Raw genomic sequence first — 15,433 nt, 5'->3', positions numbered from 1 at the left:
CTCTCGTAGTGGCGCTTAAGTGAAACAATGCATTGACTCACATTAGCGCTCGTAGTAGTGGAAAAAATGAAATTACGTATAGCTGTTAGTGCCGGGAGTGTCCGGGGACATGTTCGGCTCGCCAGGTGCAGGTCTTTTGAGTTGAATCCCGTAGGCGACCTGCGCGTCATGATGAGGATGAAATGATGTTGAAGACGACACATACACCCAGCCCCCGTGCCAGCGAAATTAACCAATGATGGTTAAAATTCCCGAGCCTGCCGGGAAGCGAACCCGGGACCCCTGTGACCGAAGGCCAGCACGCTAAACATTCAGCCATGGACCCGGACGTAGTGGTAAGAAAAGGTAAACTGCTAATCTAATCACGGCCAACTTGATGCGTCGCTCTAGAGGAGCCCAGCGAGGGATCCAGCCGGCCGTGATCTAATTGACCGGATAACGATGATTAAGAAAGGATTGTAATTTAGGAATAAATAAAGATATTCTTATGCATTATTCTATGTTATTTACCTAAAATTCGTAGTTCATACCCCTAGGGAGTTTTCAACATTGAATTGCTTGCCTGAAGGGCTAGAACTGTGGACTTTTTATTTTATATCAGAAAAAATCATTAAAGTGAGACTGCTGCCCCGAATGTCAGCATACTGATGGCAAAGTCCGTTCACGTTTCGACGGAATGGTTAACAAATTCCCTTAAAGCATAAATAACCTCCACCAGTGTGTCGCTTTCCGGACCTTCCTCTCTTAATTAGTTTTAACGGAAACCAAGCGCTGAATATTAGCAGAAGCTGTGTCCTGCCAGATAATTCACTGTCAAAACGGGCTAGCTCAAGACTGCATCTTCGCCAGTCACCCCACAGCGTGTAGTCACCGATTACGCTCTACAGCCGATCTTAACAGTCTGCACAATCAATTTATTGAAAGCGGGTTTACTCCACCTTCCTAGACACTTTCTCTTGCAATTCTACCCACCAAATCTTTCCATGTTTAGAGCTCTAGTGAAAGGACATTGACAGTGCTGCTAACAATAGCCAAACATTGTTATGGAGTCCTATCGGCTGGTGACTACTTATGTAGCAAATGAAAACTTAATCAATCCAGTGAACAAGCAACCTTCGCTCCAGACACATTTTTTTCATATTCCTGCACGTCCACAATAATTCCTATTGAATTTGGTTTCGCTGTTTTACCTCTGTCCACCTTTTACGTACCATCAACTCTGAGGAATTTGTTCCAGGGTCCCTTCTTCTGTTAGGTTATACCTTTATCTTAACTCACTCTTTGGATCAGCGAATATCCAAGTCCGCCGGTTCAAAACCAGCAGGGAAAGTTGGATTTTCGAAGGGCATAGAAAAGTCTATTTGGCACTCTATGTCGTATGATATCTGCATGTAAGGCATCCGTTTTAAAACACCGGATCCCGTGAGATCTCCGAAGTTAGCAACATTGGGCGTGGTCAAGATATGGATGGGTTGCCACGCGTTTTTGTTGGGGGGGGGGGGGGGTAAGAGAATGGAGGAGCGGAAATTTCTTGACATATTTGGTGTTCACCCGGAAAAAATATTAATTAATATTCACCCATAGATCTCCGAACAGAGATACGTTTCTCTGCTATCTGGTAGAGTAAATCGTAACATCAAAATTGACACTAAATGGTGCCTATGCTTATACTATTATTTTTTTAATTTACGATGAAGCAATTTCAATTCCTTTTTGTTTCCTCTCCGTTCTTTCCAGTATTGCTTCATCATTGCACTATGCCTTATTCTTCTTCTCTGCTCAGACCACTTTGGAACGAGTTTCCATTTCATTCTTCCCTGGAATCGTTCCATTCTAAAAAACATATTTTTAAAAATCTCTCTTTCTATAGTTTCCTCTTCTCATATTTTATATATTTCAAAATGTTTCTTGACCTATTGTATCTAGCTCGTTGTTGACTTTCTCTCCCAAAGGTATTTGAATATCTGTTTTGTCAATCTGTTGTCATCCATTCTATAGATATGTCTAAAAAGTACCAATCCCCCTTTTTTTTCTTATAGTTTCTGTTCCACTATCGGCAGCCCTGAAGATGGTTTTCCGTGGTTTCCCATTTTCACACCAGGCAAATGCTGGGGCTGTACCTTAATTAAGGCCACGGCCGCTTCCTTCCAACTCCTAGGCCTTTCCCATCCCATCGTCGCCATAAGACCTATCTGTGTCGGTGCGACGTAAAGCCCGTAGCAAAAAAAAAATAGTTTCTGTTATATTTTCTATGTTCTGGTATATTTCCCAATTACGTACTTCTTATTGTCCATTGAGATTTCATTGGTCCTAAGATTTTTCTCATGATTCTTCTTTATAGAATGTCTGGTTTATCTAAACTATAGTTCAAAACTAGACATTCACTTGCGTCAATTTTTAACACTTCTGTTATGTCCATTGTAAAATTTATTGCAGTTTTTTCTTCATTAAAACATACCCTAAGTAATTTCTTTCCGCATTGTTGCCTTCAAGCCTGACATTGAAGTTAATGTATAATGGCATAGTTTCTTGTTTGTTGTAACATAATGGCTCGTGCCGTCCTAATGGAAAGTAGTTCACCTTTTGACTCTTGTTACAGTTAGAACCTGTCTATTCTGATACTTTACGTTCACTTTATTATGTCTGTGATCATGACCTAGCTGGCCTTAGCTTTATTCGCATCATGTGGACAACGGAATACCTCAAGGGAGTGAATTGGGACCTTCAGATTTTTTTCGTGCCGAACTTCGTAATTATGTTGTAACAGGCATGGTCAACTTTCTGTCATAGAATAGTTCTCCAAACTTGCAAATCTCACGCCATGTCTACCGCTAGACAGTGGGAAAACTGAAGCATTAACGTAGTAAACCCAGCCAATAATATTGTAGAATCGCTTACAATTAATTGCAGAAATGACACTGAAACAGATAGTACTTTCAGGAACAGAAAAGTTGTTTAATTATATATCCTACCAGACAGCATACAAATAACAGAGCAACTATCGTACTTAAAATACACACTAGACGGCACTTCATACAGGCTACTAAAAACGGAACCTGTCAACGTAGAAACGGACTCATATTCCTCGAATAAATAATAAATTTTATTTTTTACGTCCCACTAGCTACTTTTCGGTTTCCGGAGACGCCGAGGTGCCGATATTTTGTCCCGCAGGAGTTATTTTACGTGCCAGTAAATCTACCGACACGAGTCATATTTCTAGTCTTGCGAGAAGAATCATTGAATAAAGTGGAGCTACTATAAAATGAATTTCGTAAATAAGACAGAAAAAGTACATATATCGGAAAAACAATATATTCAGTATTTAGGTCTCATCAACTCAATACTGTCTTGGTGATACACCCCGGTTTTTGCGCCAGGCGTATGCAGAGTGGATCTCGGCCCACAACTGACCATGGCTGGACCGTGGTCCGACAGTTCTGTACTCCGACCGGCCAACCGAGCAGAGGACGGGTGGCGACGACTCTGCCGTGGCTCTACGCCTCTGTGTTCTCTGGTCCGTACCGTCGGCTGTCCTGACAATGTTTTTCCGTGGTTTTCCCATTTCCTGCACAAAGGTCAATACCGGGAGAGTTCTTAGTATAGGTCACGGCCTCCAACCCTCTCACCCTCTCGGCACATCTCCGATACAAATCTCCTAGCCTGAAAGACGGCGTTATCGTCTAGGAGGTCCGCCTCCTCGTTCAGGGGAGGAATGAAAACATTTATTAGTAGTAGTCAGTGATCTAATATCTACTACTTGACTTCCCATGCCATGAAACATTCGGTACGGCAACTACTACAGTAGAAATCATGTACGACGGATTTGGCAACAACTTTCTCATTTTTCAGCCTCCTTCAAGTCATATCTTGCCATAACAATTGAAATCAATCCAAATTTACCGAGAGAGTTGGCTACGCAGTTTGAATCGTGTAGCCGTTGGTTTGCATTCGGGAGATAGTGGGTTCGAACCCCATTACCGGCATCCGTGAAGATGGTTTGCCGTGGTGATAGCTTTCCATGGTTGTGCATTTTCACACCAGGCAAATTCTAGGGCTGTACCTTAAATGTAGTTTGCAACTGCAGAAGAAAGGTTGTTGTTAAATCGTTTAGGTACTTAAAAATATGTAGTCAACCTGTATGACAATCGATGTTATAAATAACTGTCTTTCAATCATTTGTACTTACCATGAAGTCTATTTCAATGTTTAGTAATCGCGATATTTTATCTATGTCTATGCTGTTAATACATTCACATAATATGTGTTCATTTATTCTTCAAATAGTGTTTAACATTTTATTTTTTAACAATTGCATTGACATAGAAACCCAGCAGTATCATATCTCTCGGCCGGGCTGAGTGGCTCAGACGGTTGCGGTGCTGGCCTTCTGACCCCGACGTGGCAGGTTCGATTCTGGCTCAGTCCGGTGGTATTTGAAGGTGCTCAAATACGTCAGCCTCGTGTCGGTAGATTTACTGGCACGTAAAAGAACTCCTGTGGGACTAAGTTCCAGCACTTCGGCGTCTCCGAAAATCGTAAAAGTACTTAGTTATGTAGTGTCATATCTTAGTCAAGGGTCCCTAACAATTCCAGTTTATGCTGCGATACTTCTGGATCATATGCTCTATGAATAGGCCTACAGAACCCACTAAAAAAGGTATTCTGTTTGTTATGATTTATAGTTTAAGCTTCTGACTTCTTGTCCCGTATTCTTCAGTACCTTTTACTGTGTTCTCAGAGAGGAGCTTCTGGGTGTTTCCCGAGGACCTGACGCCAAGGACATCGACTGGTCTAAAGTAGCAAACACTATCGATCTAGAGACCGTCACCAAACCTGCCCCCATCAAGATCGACGTCAGCGAGGTTCTGAAGCGCGTACGAAACCCTACCAAACAGGTCGCTGCCCCAGCCCTCACCAACCTGGTTGACTTAAACGGTAAGTAAAAAGAACACTTAGACCCCTGGAGACCACCTAAAAATAATTTCCGTTTTGATTTATCTTGATTCGTTGTGCCATTTCTCCCCTTCTCTTCAGTTACTCTATCTACATCAATATTGAAATAACCAAACCGAATTGTAAGCTTTGAGAAAGCATTTTTTCTGATTATAGTAGACATGTGTGCGATATTAATAACTGGTTCGAAAGAAGGCAGTTCGGGTTTAGGAAAGGTTATTCCACTGAGGCTCAACTTGTAGGATTCCACCAAGATATAGCAGATATCTTGGATTCAGGAGGTCAAACGGATTGTATCGCGATTGACCTATCTAAGGCATTTGATAGGGTGGATCGTGGGAGACTACTGGCAAAAACTAGTGCAACTGGACTAGACAAAAGAGTGACTGAATGGGTAGCTACATTTCTAGAAAATAGAACTCAGAAAATTACAGTCCCTGTAATAAATAAGAGAGGAATTCCTCAAGGCAGTATTATTGGACCTTTATGTTTTCTTATATATATCAATGATATGTGTAAAGAAGTCGAATCAGAGATAAGGCTTTTTGCGGATGGTGTTATTCTGTATAGAGTAATAAATTACAAGAACAACTGTAAAATGAGCTCGATAATGTTTTGAAATAGACAATAGGCAATGGTATGTTGATAAACGGAGTTAAAAGTCAGGTTGTGAGTTTCACAAATAGGAGAAGTCCTCTCAGTTTTAATTACTGCGTTGATGGAGTGAAAGTTTCTTATGGGGATCACTGTAAGTTCTTAGGTGTTAATATAAGGAAAGATCTTCATTGGGGTAATCGCATGAACGGGATTGTAAATAAAGGGTACAGATCTCTGCACTTGGTTATGAGGGTAATTAGGGGTTGAAGTAAGGATGTAAAGGAGAGGACATACAAGTCTCTGGCAAGACCCCAACTAGAGTATGGTTCCACAGTATGAGAACATCACCAGGATTACTTGATTCAAGAACTGGAAAAAATCCAAAGAAAAGCAGCTCGATTTGTTCTGGCTGATTTCCGACAAAGTAGTACATGCATACATACATACATACATACATACATACATTATCATTATAGACTGTTATGCCTTTCAGCATTCAGTCTGCAACCTCTGTGAATTTACTAAACGTCGCCAAAATCCTCGATTTGCAACTAGTGTTGTGGCCTCATTTAGTTCTATACCTCTTATCTTAAATCGTTAGAAACTGAATCTAACCATCGTCGTCTTGGTCTACCTCTACTTCTCTTACCATCCATAACAGAGTCCATTATTCTCCTAGGCAACCTATCCTCCTTCATTCATCTCATATGACCCCACCACCGAAGCCGGTTTATGCGTAGAGCTTCATCCATCGAGTTCATTCCTAAATTATCCTTTATCACCTCATTCCGAGTACCCTCCTGCCATTGTTCCCACCTGTTTGTACCAGCAATCATTCTTGCTACTTTCATGTCTGTTACTTCTAACTTATGAATAAGATATCCTGAGTCCACCCAGCTTTCGCTCCCGTAAAACAAAGTTGGTCTGAAAACAGACCTATGTAAAGATAGTTTCGTCTGGGAGCTGACTTCGTTCTTACAGAATACTGCTGATCGCAACTGCGAGCTCACTGCATTAGCTTTATGACACCTTGATTCAATCTCACTTACTATATTCCATCCTGGGAGAACACTCAACCTAAATACTTGAAATTATCGACCTGTTCTTGCTTTGTATCACAATCCGACATTCAATTCTGTTGAATTTCTTACCTACTAACAACAATTTACTCTTCGAGAGGCTAATTTTCATACCATACTTATTGCACCTATTTTCAAGTTCCACTACAAAAGAGTAGTGTTACAAAAATGTTGCAAAGTTTGGGCTGGGAAGACTGGGAGGAAGAAGACGAGATGCTCGACTAAGTGATATGTTCCGAGCTGTCAGTGGAGACATTGCTTGGAATGACGTTAGTAGACGAATAAGTTTGAGTGGTGTCTTTAAAAGTAGGAATGATCACAATATGAAGTAAAGTTGGAATTCAAGAAGAGAACCCGGAGCCAATACTCGTTTATGGGAAGGGTAGTTAGGGACTGGAATAACTTACCAAGGGAGATGTTCAATAAAGTTCCAATTTCTTTGAAATCATCCAAGAAAAGGCTAATAAAACAACAGATAGGGAATCTGCCACCTGCCCTAAATGCAGATCAGTAGTGATTGATTGATTGATTGATTGATTGATTGATTGATTGATTGATTGATTGATTGATTGATTGATTGATTGATTGATTGATTGATTGATTGATTGATTGATTGATTGATTGATTGATTGATTGATTGATTGATTGATTGATTGATTGATTGATTGATTGATTGATTGATTGATTGATTGATTGATTGATTGATTGATTGATTGATTGATTGACGCGCCTCACTGCGGGTTATGCACATTTCATGATGGAAGGCCTTATTGCCATAATTCTTAACATGTATTATATCTAATTTTTTTTTGCTAGGGGCTTTACGTCGCACCGACACATATAGGTCTTATGGCGACGATGGGATAGGAAAGGATTAGGAGTTGGAAGGAAGCGGCCGTGGCCTTAATTAAGGTACAGCCCCAGCATTTTCCTGGTGTGAAAATGGGAAATCACGGAAAACCATTTTCAGGGCTGTCATAGTGGGATTCGAACCTTCTATCTCCCGGATGCAAGCTCATGTTATATCTATGGTGGTGCACTGTACGACTGGCCTATGAAATTAAATCAACCTTAAGAACCGTCAGGTGAAGTATCATTTCCCTACGACAGTAAATGGCAGCAAATCGCAGAGACAAAAACTGATGCGTATGCTGCCTGAAGGGCACCAGTTCAGAAACCCAACAGAACGGTAGCACTGTGTTCTATGTGAAGAGCTTAACTACCATCATTATTAGAGTTGTTAATGGAGGAGAGTCGAACGGTCAGGTGATGCAGGAAATATTAGATTAGAAAATGAAGTCTTAAAGGAAGTAGATAGATATTGTTACGTGGGCAGTAAAATAACTAAGGATGGCTGGAAGTGAATCAGGGACGATAAGTAGCTCAGAAAGAAAGAGAATAGATGCTTTTGAAATGTGGTGTTAGAGAAGAATGCTGAAGGTGAGATAGATAGATCGAATCACGAATGAAGAGATACTGAATCGAATTGCTGAGAAGAGATCGATTTGTCCAAATTTGACGAGAAGAGATAAAATGATAGGACACATCTTAAGACAGAAGTGTAGGTGAGAGAAGTGTAGGTGGTAAGAACGGTAAGGGTAGACCAAGGTATGAATATGACAACCAGATTAGAGCAGATGTAGGATGTGGTAGTTACGTAGAAAGGAAAGGTTTAGCACATGATAGGGGGACATGGAGATCTGCATAAAACAGTCCACGGACTAATGACTCAAACGGCAACAATGGAGGAGATGTTGAAGTGCTCTTCGAAACGCTCGCACTGAACATCTTATTTTGTGCAAAACACATCAGAATAGGAAGGCCTAATTCACAAGAAAATAATTCAAACCACTAGGAAACGAGATTTGGTTGTGGGTGACAGAAGGTAGTAAATGCCAACAACCTCGGAATGAGAAAGTTACCGTTACTTGCATCTGAATACAAAGAATGCTTTTTAAAGATCTCTATTATAAACTCGTGCAACAGCTGGAGACACTCTTGTGTAATCAGGTGAAATGGCTCCTGCTGTGCATACCGCAGGCACAGGTAACTGGTTGTAAAACCATAACCAACTCGATATACAATAACATGTGGTGAAAGTAATATTACATATGGCCACATCTCATAGTTCACAACATCTCATAATTGTTTGTATAAATATCTGATTCACCAAAATATTGTTTTAGATGCTAGATGTATATGAACCAGTCTAGAATTATGTAACTGTCTCTAATAATAATAATAATAATAATAATAATAATAATAATAATAATAATAATAATAATAATAATAATAATAATAATGGTGTTACGTGTGTACCACTATTCAATTTCATGTGGCGTCTAAAGTATTAATTTCTCCCCAAATGGGTGTTTAGAGCGCAAGTAAATATCTAATGACACAGATCTCTCATAAGTTAAGCACCGTTATACAACACACTGGCACACTGACCGCCTGTGACAGCATTCGATTTCGTAATCTTAGGCATAGTGAAATGCGAGTTCGAAACTCACACGTACAAATGAGATGTTTTCTTTAAGGGTAATCATTTATTTAAAAATAGTAATAAAGGTAATAATACAAATTCAATATAAATTACGGATATATGATTACAGAGTAGTAATTTTGTAGTCAGAACAATTGCCTGGATGAGAAAAGTTCCTAGTTTGAGCCCAGGTTATGTCATGCCATCTTAACTCTGTATAAAACTTCTCAATGGTATGTACTCGTCGATCTATTATATGTAGAACCTAAGTGCAATTCGTGTGATCGAGAAAAACAGTACGCTACGCCTACTTCAATAATAATAATAATGATAATAATAATAATAATAATAATAATAATAATAATAATAATAATAATAATAATAATAATAATAATAATATAATGTTATCTATTATTATTTGTTGTTGCTGTTGCTATTTAATCATTTATGTATTTACCAGCCTTTATCCGTGGCTCCACCCGCGTCAACTAGGTTTTGAAAATCCAAGCGATTGTGCCCTTCTAATTTCGTAAAAATATCACTACGTGGAACACAAAGGCGTACCAGTTTAGTTATAGCAGTGAAATAGATTTTAACAAACCGTGGGTAATACTTGAAAATTCGTACACACATTGTTTGAAGGTATCTTTACTGCTTTAGGCAGAGCTAAGCCGATTCAAAGGATATTTATTATTATTATTATTATTATTATTATTATTATTATTATGCGATTGGCTTTACGTCGCACCGACACAGACAGGTTTTATGGCGATGATGAGAGAGGAAAGGCCTAGGAGTGGGAAGAAAGCGGCCGTGGCCTTAATTAAGGCACAACCCCGGCATTTTTCAGGCATGAAAATGTTAAACCACGGAAGCCATATTCATGACTGTCGCCAGTAGGGTTCGAACCCGCAGTCTCCCGAATGCAAGCTCACAGCTGCGCGCCCCTAACCACATGGCCAACTCGTTCATTGATCCAAAGGAATAGTCCTCCCGTACCTTGGGCTCCAGGTGAGGGTTTCTACGACTAACAAATAAAAACAGTTATCGTCGGCGAACTTTTAAAGATACGGTGGCTATTTGATTCCGCGGATTTTTTTTTTTTTTTTTTTTTTTTTTTTTGTAGGAATTTTACTTGCTCTACAAACCTTTAACGGTTTAGGCAGCGCAAGACAAGAAAGTTATAATGAAGATGTATGTTTATGATAGTAAAACAATCAAATGAACGTACCATTAACAAAAGAGCGAGTGCTTTCTTTCTGGACTATGTTTCGAACAAGCAGATGTTTTAGATTCAGGAGGTAAAATATACTGTATCGCTATTGACCTGTCCAAGGCTTTTTATAGGGTAGATCATGGGAGATTACTAACGAAAATGAGGGCTATTGGACTAGACAAAAGTGTGGTTCAATGGGATGCTACATTTCTGGAAAACAAAACTCAGAGAATTAGAGTAGGTGAAGCGTTATCTGATGCTGTAATGGTATAGAAAGTGTCCCATAGGGCAGTATCATTGGGCCTTTATGTTTTATATATATATAAAGGTTATGAGTAAAGAACTGGAATCACGGATAAGACTATTTGCGGATGACGTTATACTGGTAAGACCCCAACTAGAGTATGGTTCAAGTGTATGAGACCCTCACCAGGATTACTTGATTCAAGAACCGGAAAAAATCCAAAGAAAGCCAGCTCGATTTGTTCTGGGCGATTTCCGACAAAAGAGTAGCGTTACGGAAATGTTGCAGAGTTTGGGCTGGGAAGACTTGGGAGAAAGGAGACGAGCTGCTCGACTAAGTGGTATGTTCCGAGCTGTCAGTGGAGAGATGGCGTAGAATGATATTAGTAGGCGAATAGGTTTGAATGGTGTCTTTGATTGATTGATTGATTGATTGATTGATTGATTGATTGATTGATTGATTGATTGATTGATTGATTGATTGATTGATTGATTGATTGATTGATTGATTGATTGATTGATTGAAGGTATGTCTCCTCAATTCATCACAGAGATAAATCATGTTGGCTACGTAATTTTGTGACCTCAATTAAACTGCTGGTTCCAGTACTTAGTATTGCGTAACAAAACTGGAAAAATATTCCAAAAGGCAGTTCTACTTTAATGAAAATAATTCTTGAAACAATGCTGCTCAATTCATGTGAGGGAGTAATGGGGAGAAATCTAGTATCAACTGCCATTTTTAGTGCGTTCCTGTAGCCGAGAAACGAGTTCTGCACTCGAGGTGCATTGCACTACTTCATGCTAATGGCTCAGTTCATTGCCTCCCAGATTGGTGAAGGGCAGTTACGTAAGACTAGCTTATGCAAGTGCTGAGCCCCACCTGCTAGTTAGCATGAAGTAAAGAGAAACAGAGCAAAAATTCTTAAGTCAGTAATGTCTCAATACCTTCACGTTCGCTACTTGTAATTCAAATTTAAACACCCAGAGAAACATTACTGTTCAGATGTAAGGAAATTCGTACCGTGCCCTGTTTAATAAACTATTCACGCTACAGTTTTATGAATAAAGACGTTCGAAATGCAAAGTATCCTGATTTGAAGCCAAGCATATTACGTCACACTACAAAAGTAGTCCAAAAATTCGCATATGACGGTCTGTGGATGCAGAGTGGGGCTCGGCCCATAAGTGGCCACGGCTGGTCCGTAGCCCGAGAGCTCTGCACTCCGACCGGCCAACCGAGCAGAGGAGGGGTGGCCATGACTCTGTCGTAGCTCTAAGCCTATGTATTCGGGAGACGGAGAGGTGCTGGCCCCACCGTCGGCTATCCTGAGATTGGTTTTCCGTGGTTTTCCAATCTCTTGCACTAAGGCGAATCCCGGGATAGTTCCTAGAAGAGGCCACTGCCGCCAACCCTCTAACTTTCACCACATATCTCCTGTTCTGATACACATCTCCTGGTCTGAGAGACGGCGTCACCGTCTAGTAGGCCCGCCTCCTCCTTGTTCTTGTTCTAGGAAATATTAACAAAACAAAATGACAACACTTTGTGGAGAAAAATATGAGATTATTTAACTGTACTCAGCTTCCTCGGTGAACAAGAGGTAGTATATGATTTATAATCCTGAGGTCTCACGTACAGTCACTGATCTCCATCTTCATCGCCTACCGCTTTTCCCACACTTGTTGGGTCGCGGGTCAGAACTGTGTCGCATATGTGGATTTGGCCCTGTTTTATACCCGGATGCTCTTCCTGATGTCAACCCTATATGGAGGGATGTAATCACTATTGCATGTTTCTGTGGTGGTTGGTAGTGTGGTGCGTTGTGTGAATATGAAGAGGAAAGTGTTGCTACTAACACAAACATCCAGTCCTCGAGCGAGAAGAATTAATCAGACGCGATTAAAATCCCCGACTCGGCCGGTAATCGAAGCAGGAACTCTCTGAACCGAAGTTCTCAACGCTGATCATTCAGCCAGGGAATCGACGTAAAGTTTCCGATGAGGTCGTTAAAATCACTCAGGCAGGTTCTCTGCGTGAACTTGACAAAATTAACTTTTCAGCCTGAGTTTCGTTTTTGTTTACAGTTTGCTTTAGGCTACGTCGCACCGACACAGATTAGGAAAGGCTAGGAAAGCAACAGATAGGGAATCTGCCACCTGGGCGACTGCCCTAAATACAGATCAGTATTGATTGATTGATTGATTGATGTCAGATAAGTCTTACGGCGACGATGGGAATGGAAAGGGCTAGGAGTGGGAAGGAAGCGACCGTGACTTTAATTAAGGTATAGCCCCAGCGTTTGCCTGGTGTGAAAATGGGAAACCATGGAAGACTATCTTCAGGGCTGCCGACTATGGGATTCGAACCCACTAACTTCCAAATGCAACAGTAGAGTTTCACTGTCCCTGCTAGATAGCAATGTAATCGGAACATCGTAAATGGTTTGCAGGCCTCCTATAGGACACCGCTTCAGATGGTTTTAATGCGGTAGCCGAGGCCATTATTATTATTATTATTATTATTATTATTATTATTATTATTATTATTATTATTCGTTGGGGCCATCTCGGACCACGTTAAGTCTTGTTACATTTGGCAGTTTGCTTCGCTTTCTTTTGAGCCCATTCTCTGTGAGTGGGTCAGCTTGCATTTCTCCTCGGTTTAGCCCATTCGTCATTTCTTTTTTTTTTTTTTTTTTCAGAAGAGATCTCTATTGAAGGCGACTTCGGAGTTTATACGCAGCACTTGGAGAGGTCTTCTTTGGAGTTCATAAACCAGGGCATTGTAGTTTTGGGTTTAGAGTCAAAAAAGTGAAAGATCTGCTTAGTCAGCCTGTTTCCGTCCATTCGTTTGAGATGACCGTAATATCGTGCCCTTCTCGTACGGATTGTTTCTGTAATTTTCTTTGTTTTACTGTACACTTCTTTGTTGGATTTTTTATAATGAGTGCCATTCTTAAATTGGATCCCTTGATACTTCTGATGATTTTGCGCTCTTTTGCCTTCAGTTCTTCGAGGAGTCCTTTATTAGCATTTAGGGATAGGGTTTCGACTGCAAACATAACTACTGGCTTCAGAACAGTTTCATAATGATGTAGTTTAGCATTTAGGGACAGGCTTTTTTGTTGTTGTTGTTGTAGATTGCGCGCGACGTTTGATAGGCTATTTCAAGATTGTGTAGTCGTTCTTAAGTGCTTCTTTGTCCAGTCCATTTTTCGTTATGATCGCACCCAGATACTTTTCTACTCGGTTGATCTTTCCGTATTTAGTGTGGAGTTTTGCTGGGGCATCTGTGATGTTAGTCATTACTTCGGTTTTTTTCAAAAGATATCTGCAAGCCTTGTTCAGCGATTTCTTTTTAGAAGGTCGATTTGCATCGTATTATTATTATTATTTAGTTTATTTCTTTCTTGGACGTTCTCCTATTACTGGAGTAGGCATGTGTGTGCATTTAAGTCGAATTTTAGAACCGGAGGGATGGTTATTGTAGTGGTTGTCAGTGTGGTATGTTCTGTGAAATTATTAAAACGGCGTGTGGCCTCCGCAGAGGCAGGTCTTTCGGGTTGACCTGTGCGTCTATGAGAATGGGGCCCTACCTATGATGAATTCTAATGCTGAAGAATGTTAAAATGAAGGTCAAAATCCCTGACCAAGCCGGGAATCGAACCCGGGATCCCTTGGACCAAAGGCCAGTACGCTAACCATTTAGCCATCGAGCCGGACAAAGTAAACTCGTGTCGTCGTCCTGAGGTGGTGCAGCTCTTCCATACCAGCTCCCCCTGTCATTCTTCAATTTCTGGCAGTATCAGAAATTGAACCCGGGCCTCCGAGGACGTTTCACTACCGAGACGGACTTCTGTGAAATGTAGACATGTGTATTAAAACAAAGGCAAAGTAATTAACCAAATGTGGCTGAAAATCCCTGGCCCAGTTAGAATTCGAACCATGACCTTCTTAACCGAAGGTACTGCACCGACCATTCATTATTATTATTATTATTATTATTATTATTATTACATGACTAACTCCCTTCTTCCCTCATACCATGGACCACAAGTAGACTTAATAGATGTCCCGATTAGCTTAATTCAGAGGCTGATCTGGATATCCAGTTATGACTGGTTACGATGCCTCTTATAATCTAGTGTCAAAAATGTCATTTTTAGGTTCCGTATTGAATCGAGATTTACTTCAAAATAATGACTACAAATTTTAATATTGAACTAAGAAACTCAATTTCATATATATCACTATGATGTCCTACAAATTAGCTAACGACCCATATTGTTCTTACAATATGAAAAAAGCTCATGTTCTTACAATATGAAAAAAGCTCATTCCACTTTTTGTAACTTTAACTGTACAAATATTTTGGTGTACACCTTTCTATATTCAATTTTAATGATAAAAATCCTTTTGTACATATATAAAATACTTTAGTTCAAGCACGTACATTTTAAAAGTACCTACTGATATTAATTTTAAGAAATGTAATGTACTCTTTCTCCAATGTCTTTGTCTTACTTCCTAGGCTGATGATGGCATACCCTATTGCCGAAACTGGTTCCAAATAAATGAATATGTGATAACTTTATAATTATCACTATTTCTTGTACTGAATAGGTGGATCCCCATACCTAACAATTTTGAAGTATATGCCTCTTAATACTCGCTGGTTTGATGCGGCTCTCCATTGCACCTTACCCTGTGCAAACCTTTTAGTTTCTACATATGTACTACGTCCTGCATCTATTGTAATCTGTTTTTCATATTCATACCTTCGTCTACCGTTCTTATCGCTTATACTCCTCTCAAAAACCAACTGAACAAGTCCTGGGTTTCTTACAATGTGTC

At 40.1% G+C, this 15,433-nt stretch overlaps 1 protein-coding gene across 1 annotated transcript in view; it reads left to right on the top strand.

Annotated features, from left to right (window-relative positions):
• Cht7 (chitinase 7) overlaps positions 1-15,433 on the top strand; it is a 340,104-nt gene that overhangs the window by 301,335 nt on the left and 23,336 nt on the right. Inside the window, exon 8 of the mRNA XM_067150566.2 lies at positions 4,742-4,938. Within this exon, the coding sequence (XP_067006667.2) occupies positions 4,742-4,938 (197 nt within the window). The remainder of the gene's footprint in view (positions 1-4,741; positions 4,939-15,433) is intronic.

The sequence above is a fragment of the Anabrus simplex genome, chromosome 6 (assembly GCF_040414725.1).
Source record: "Anabrus simplex isolate iqAnaSimp1 chromosome 6, ASM4041472v1, whole genome shotgun sequence".
Taxonomy (NCBI): Eukaryota; Metazoa; Arthropoda; class Insecta; order Orthoptera; family Tettigoniidae; genus Anabrus; species Anabrus simplex.
Note: the sequence above shows the minus strand (reverse complement) of the source record. Positions and strands in the feature narration are given on the sequence as shown.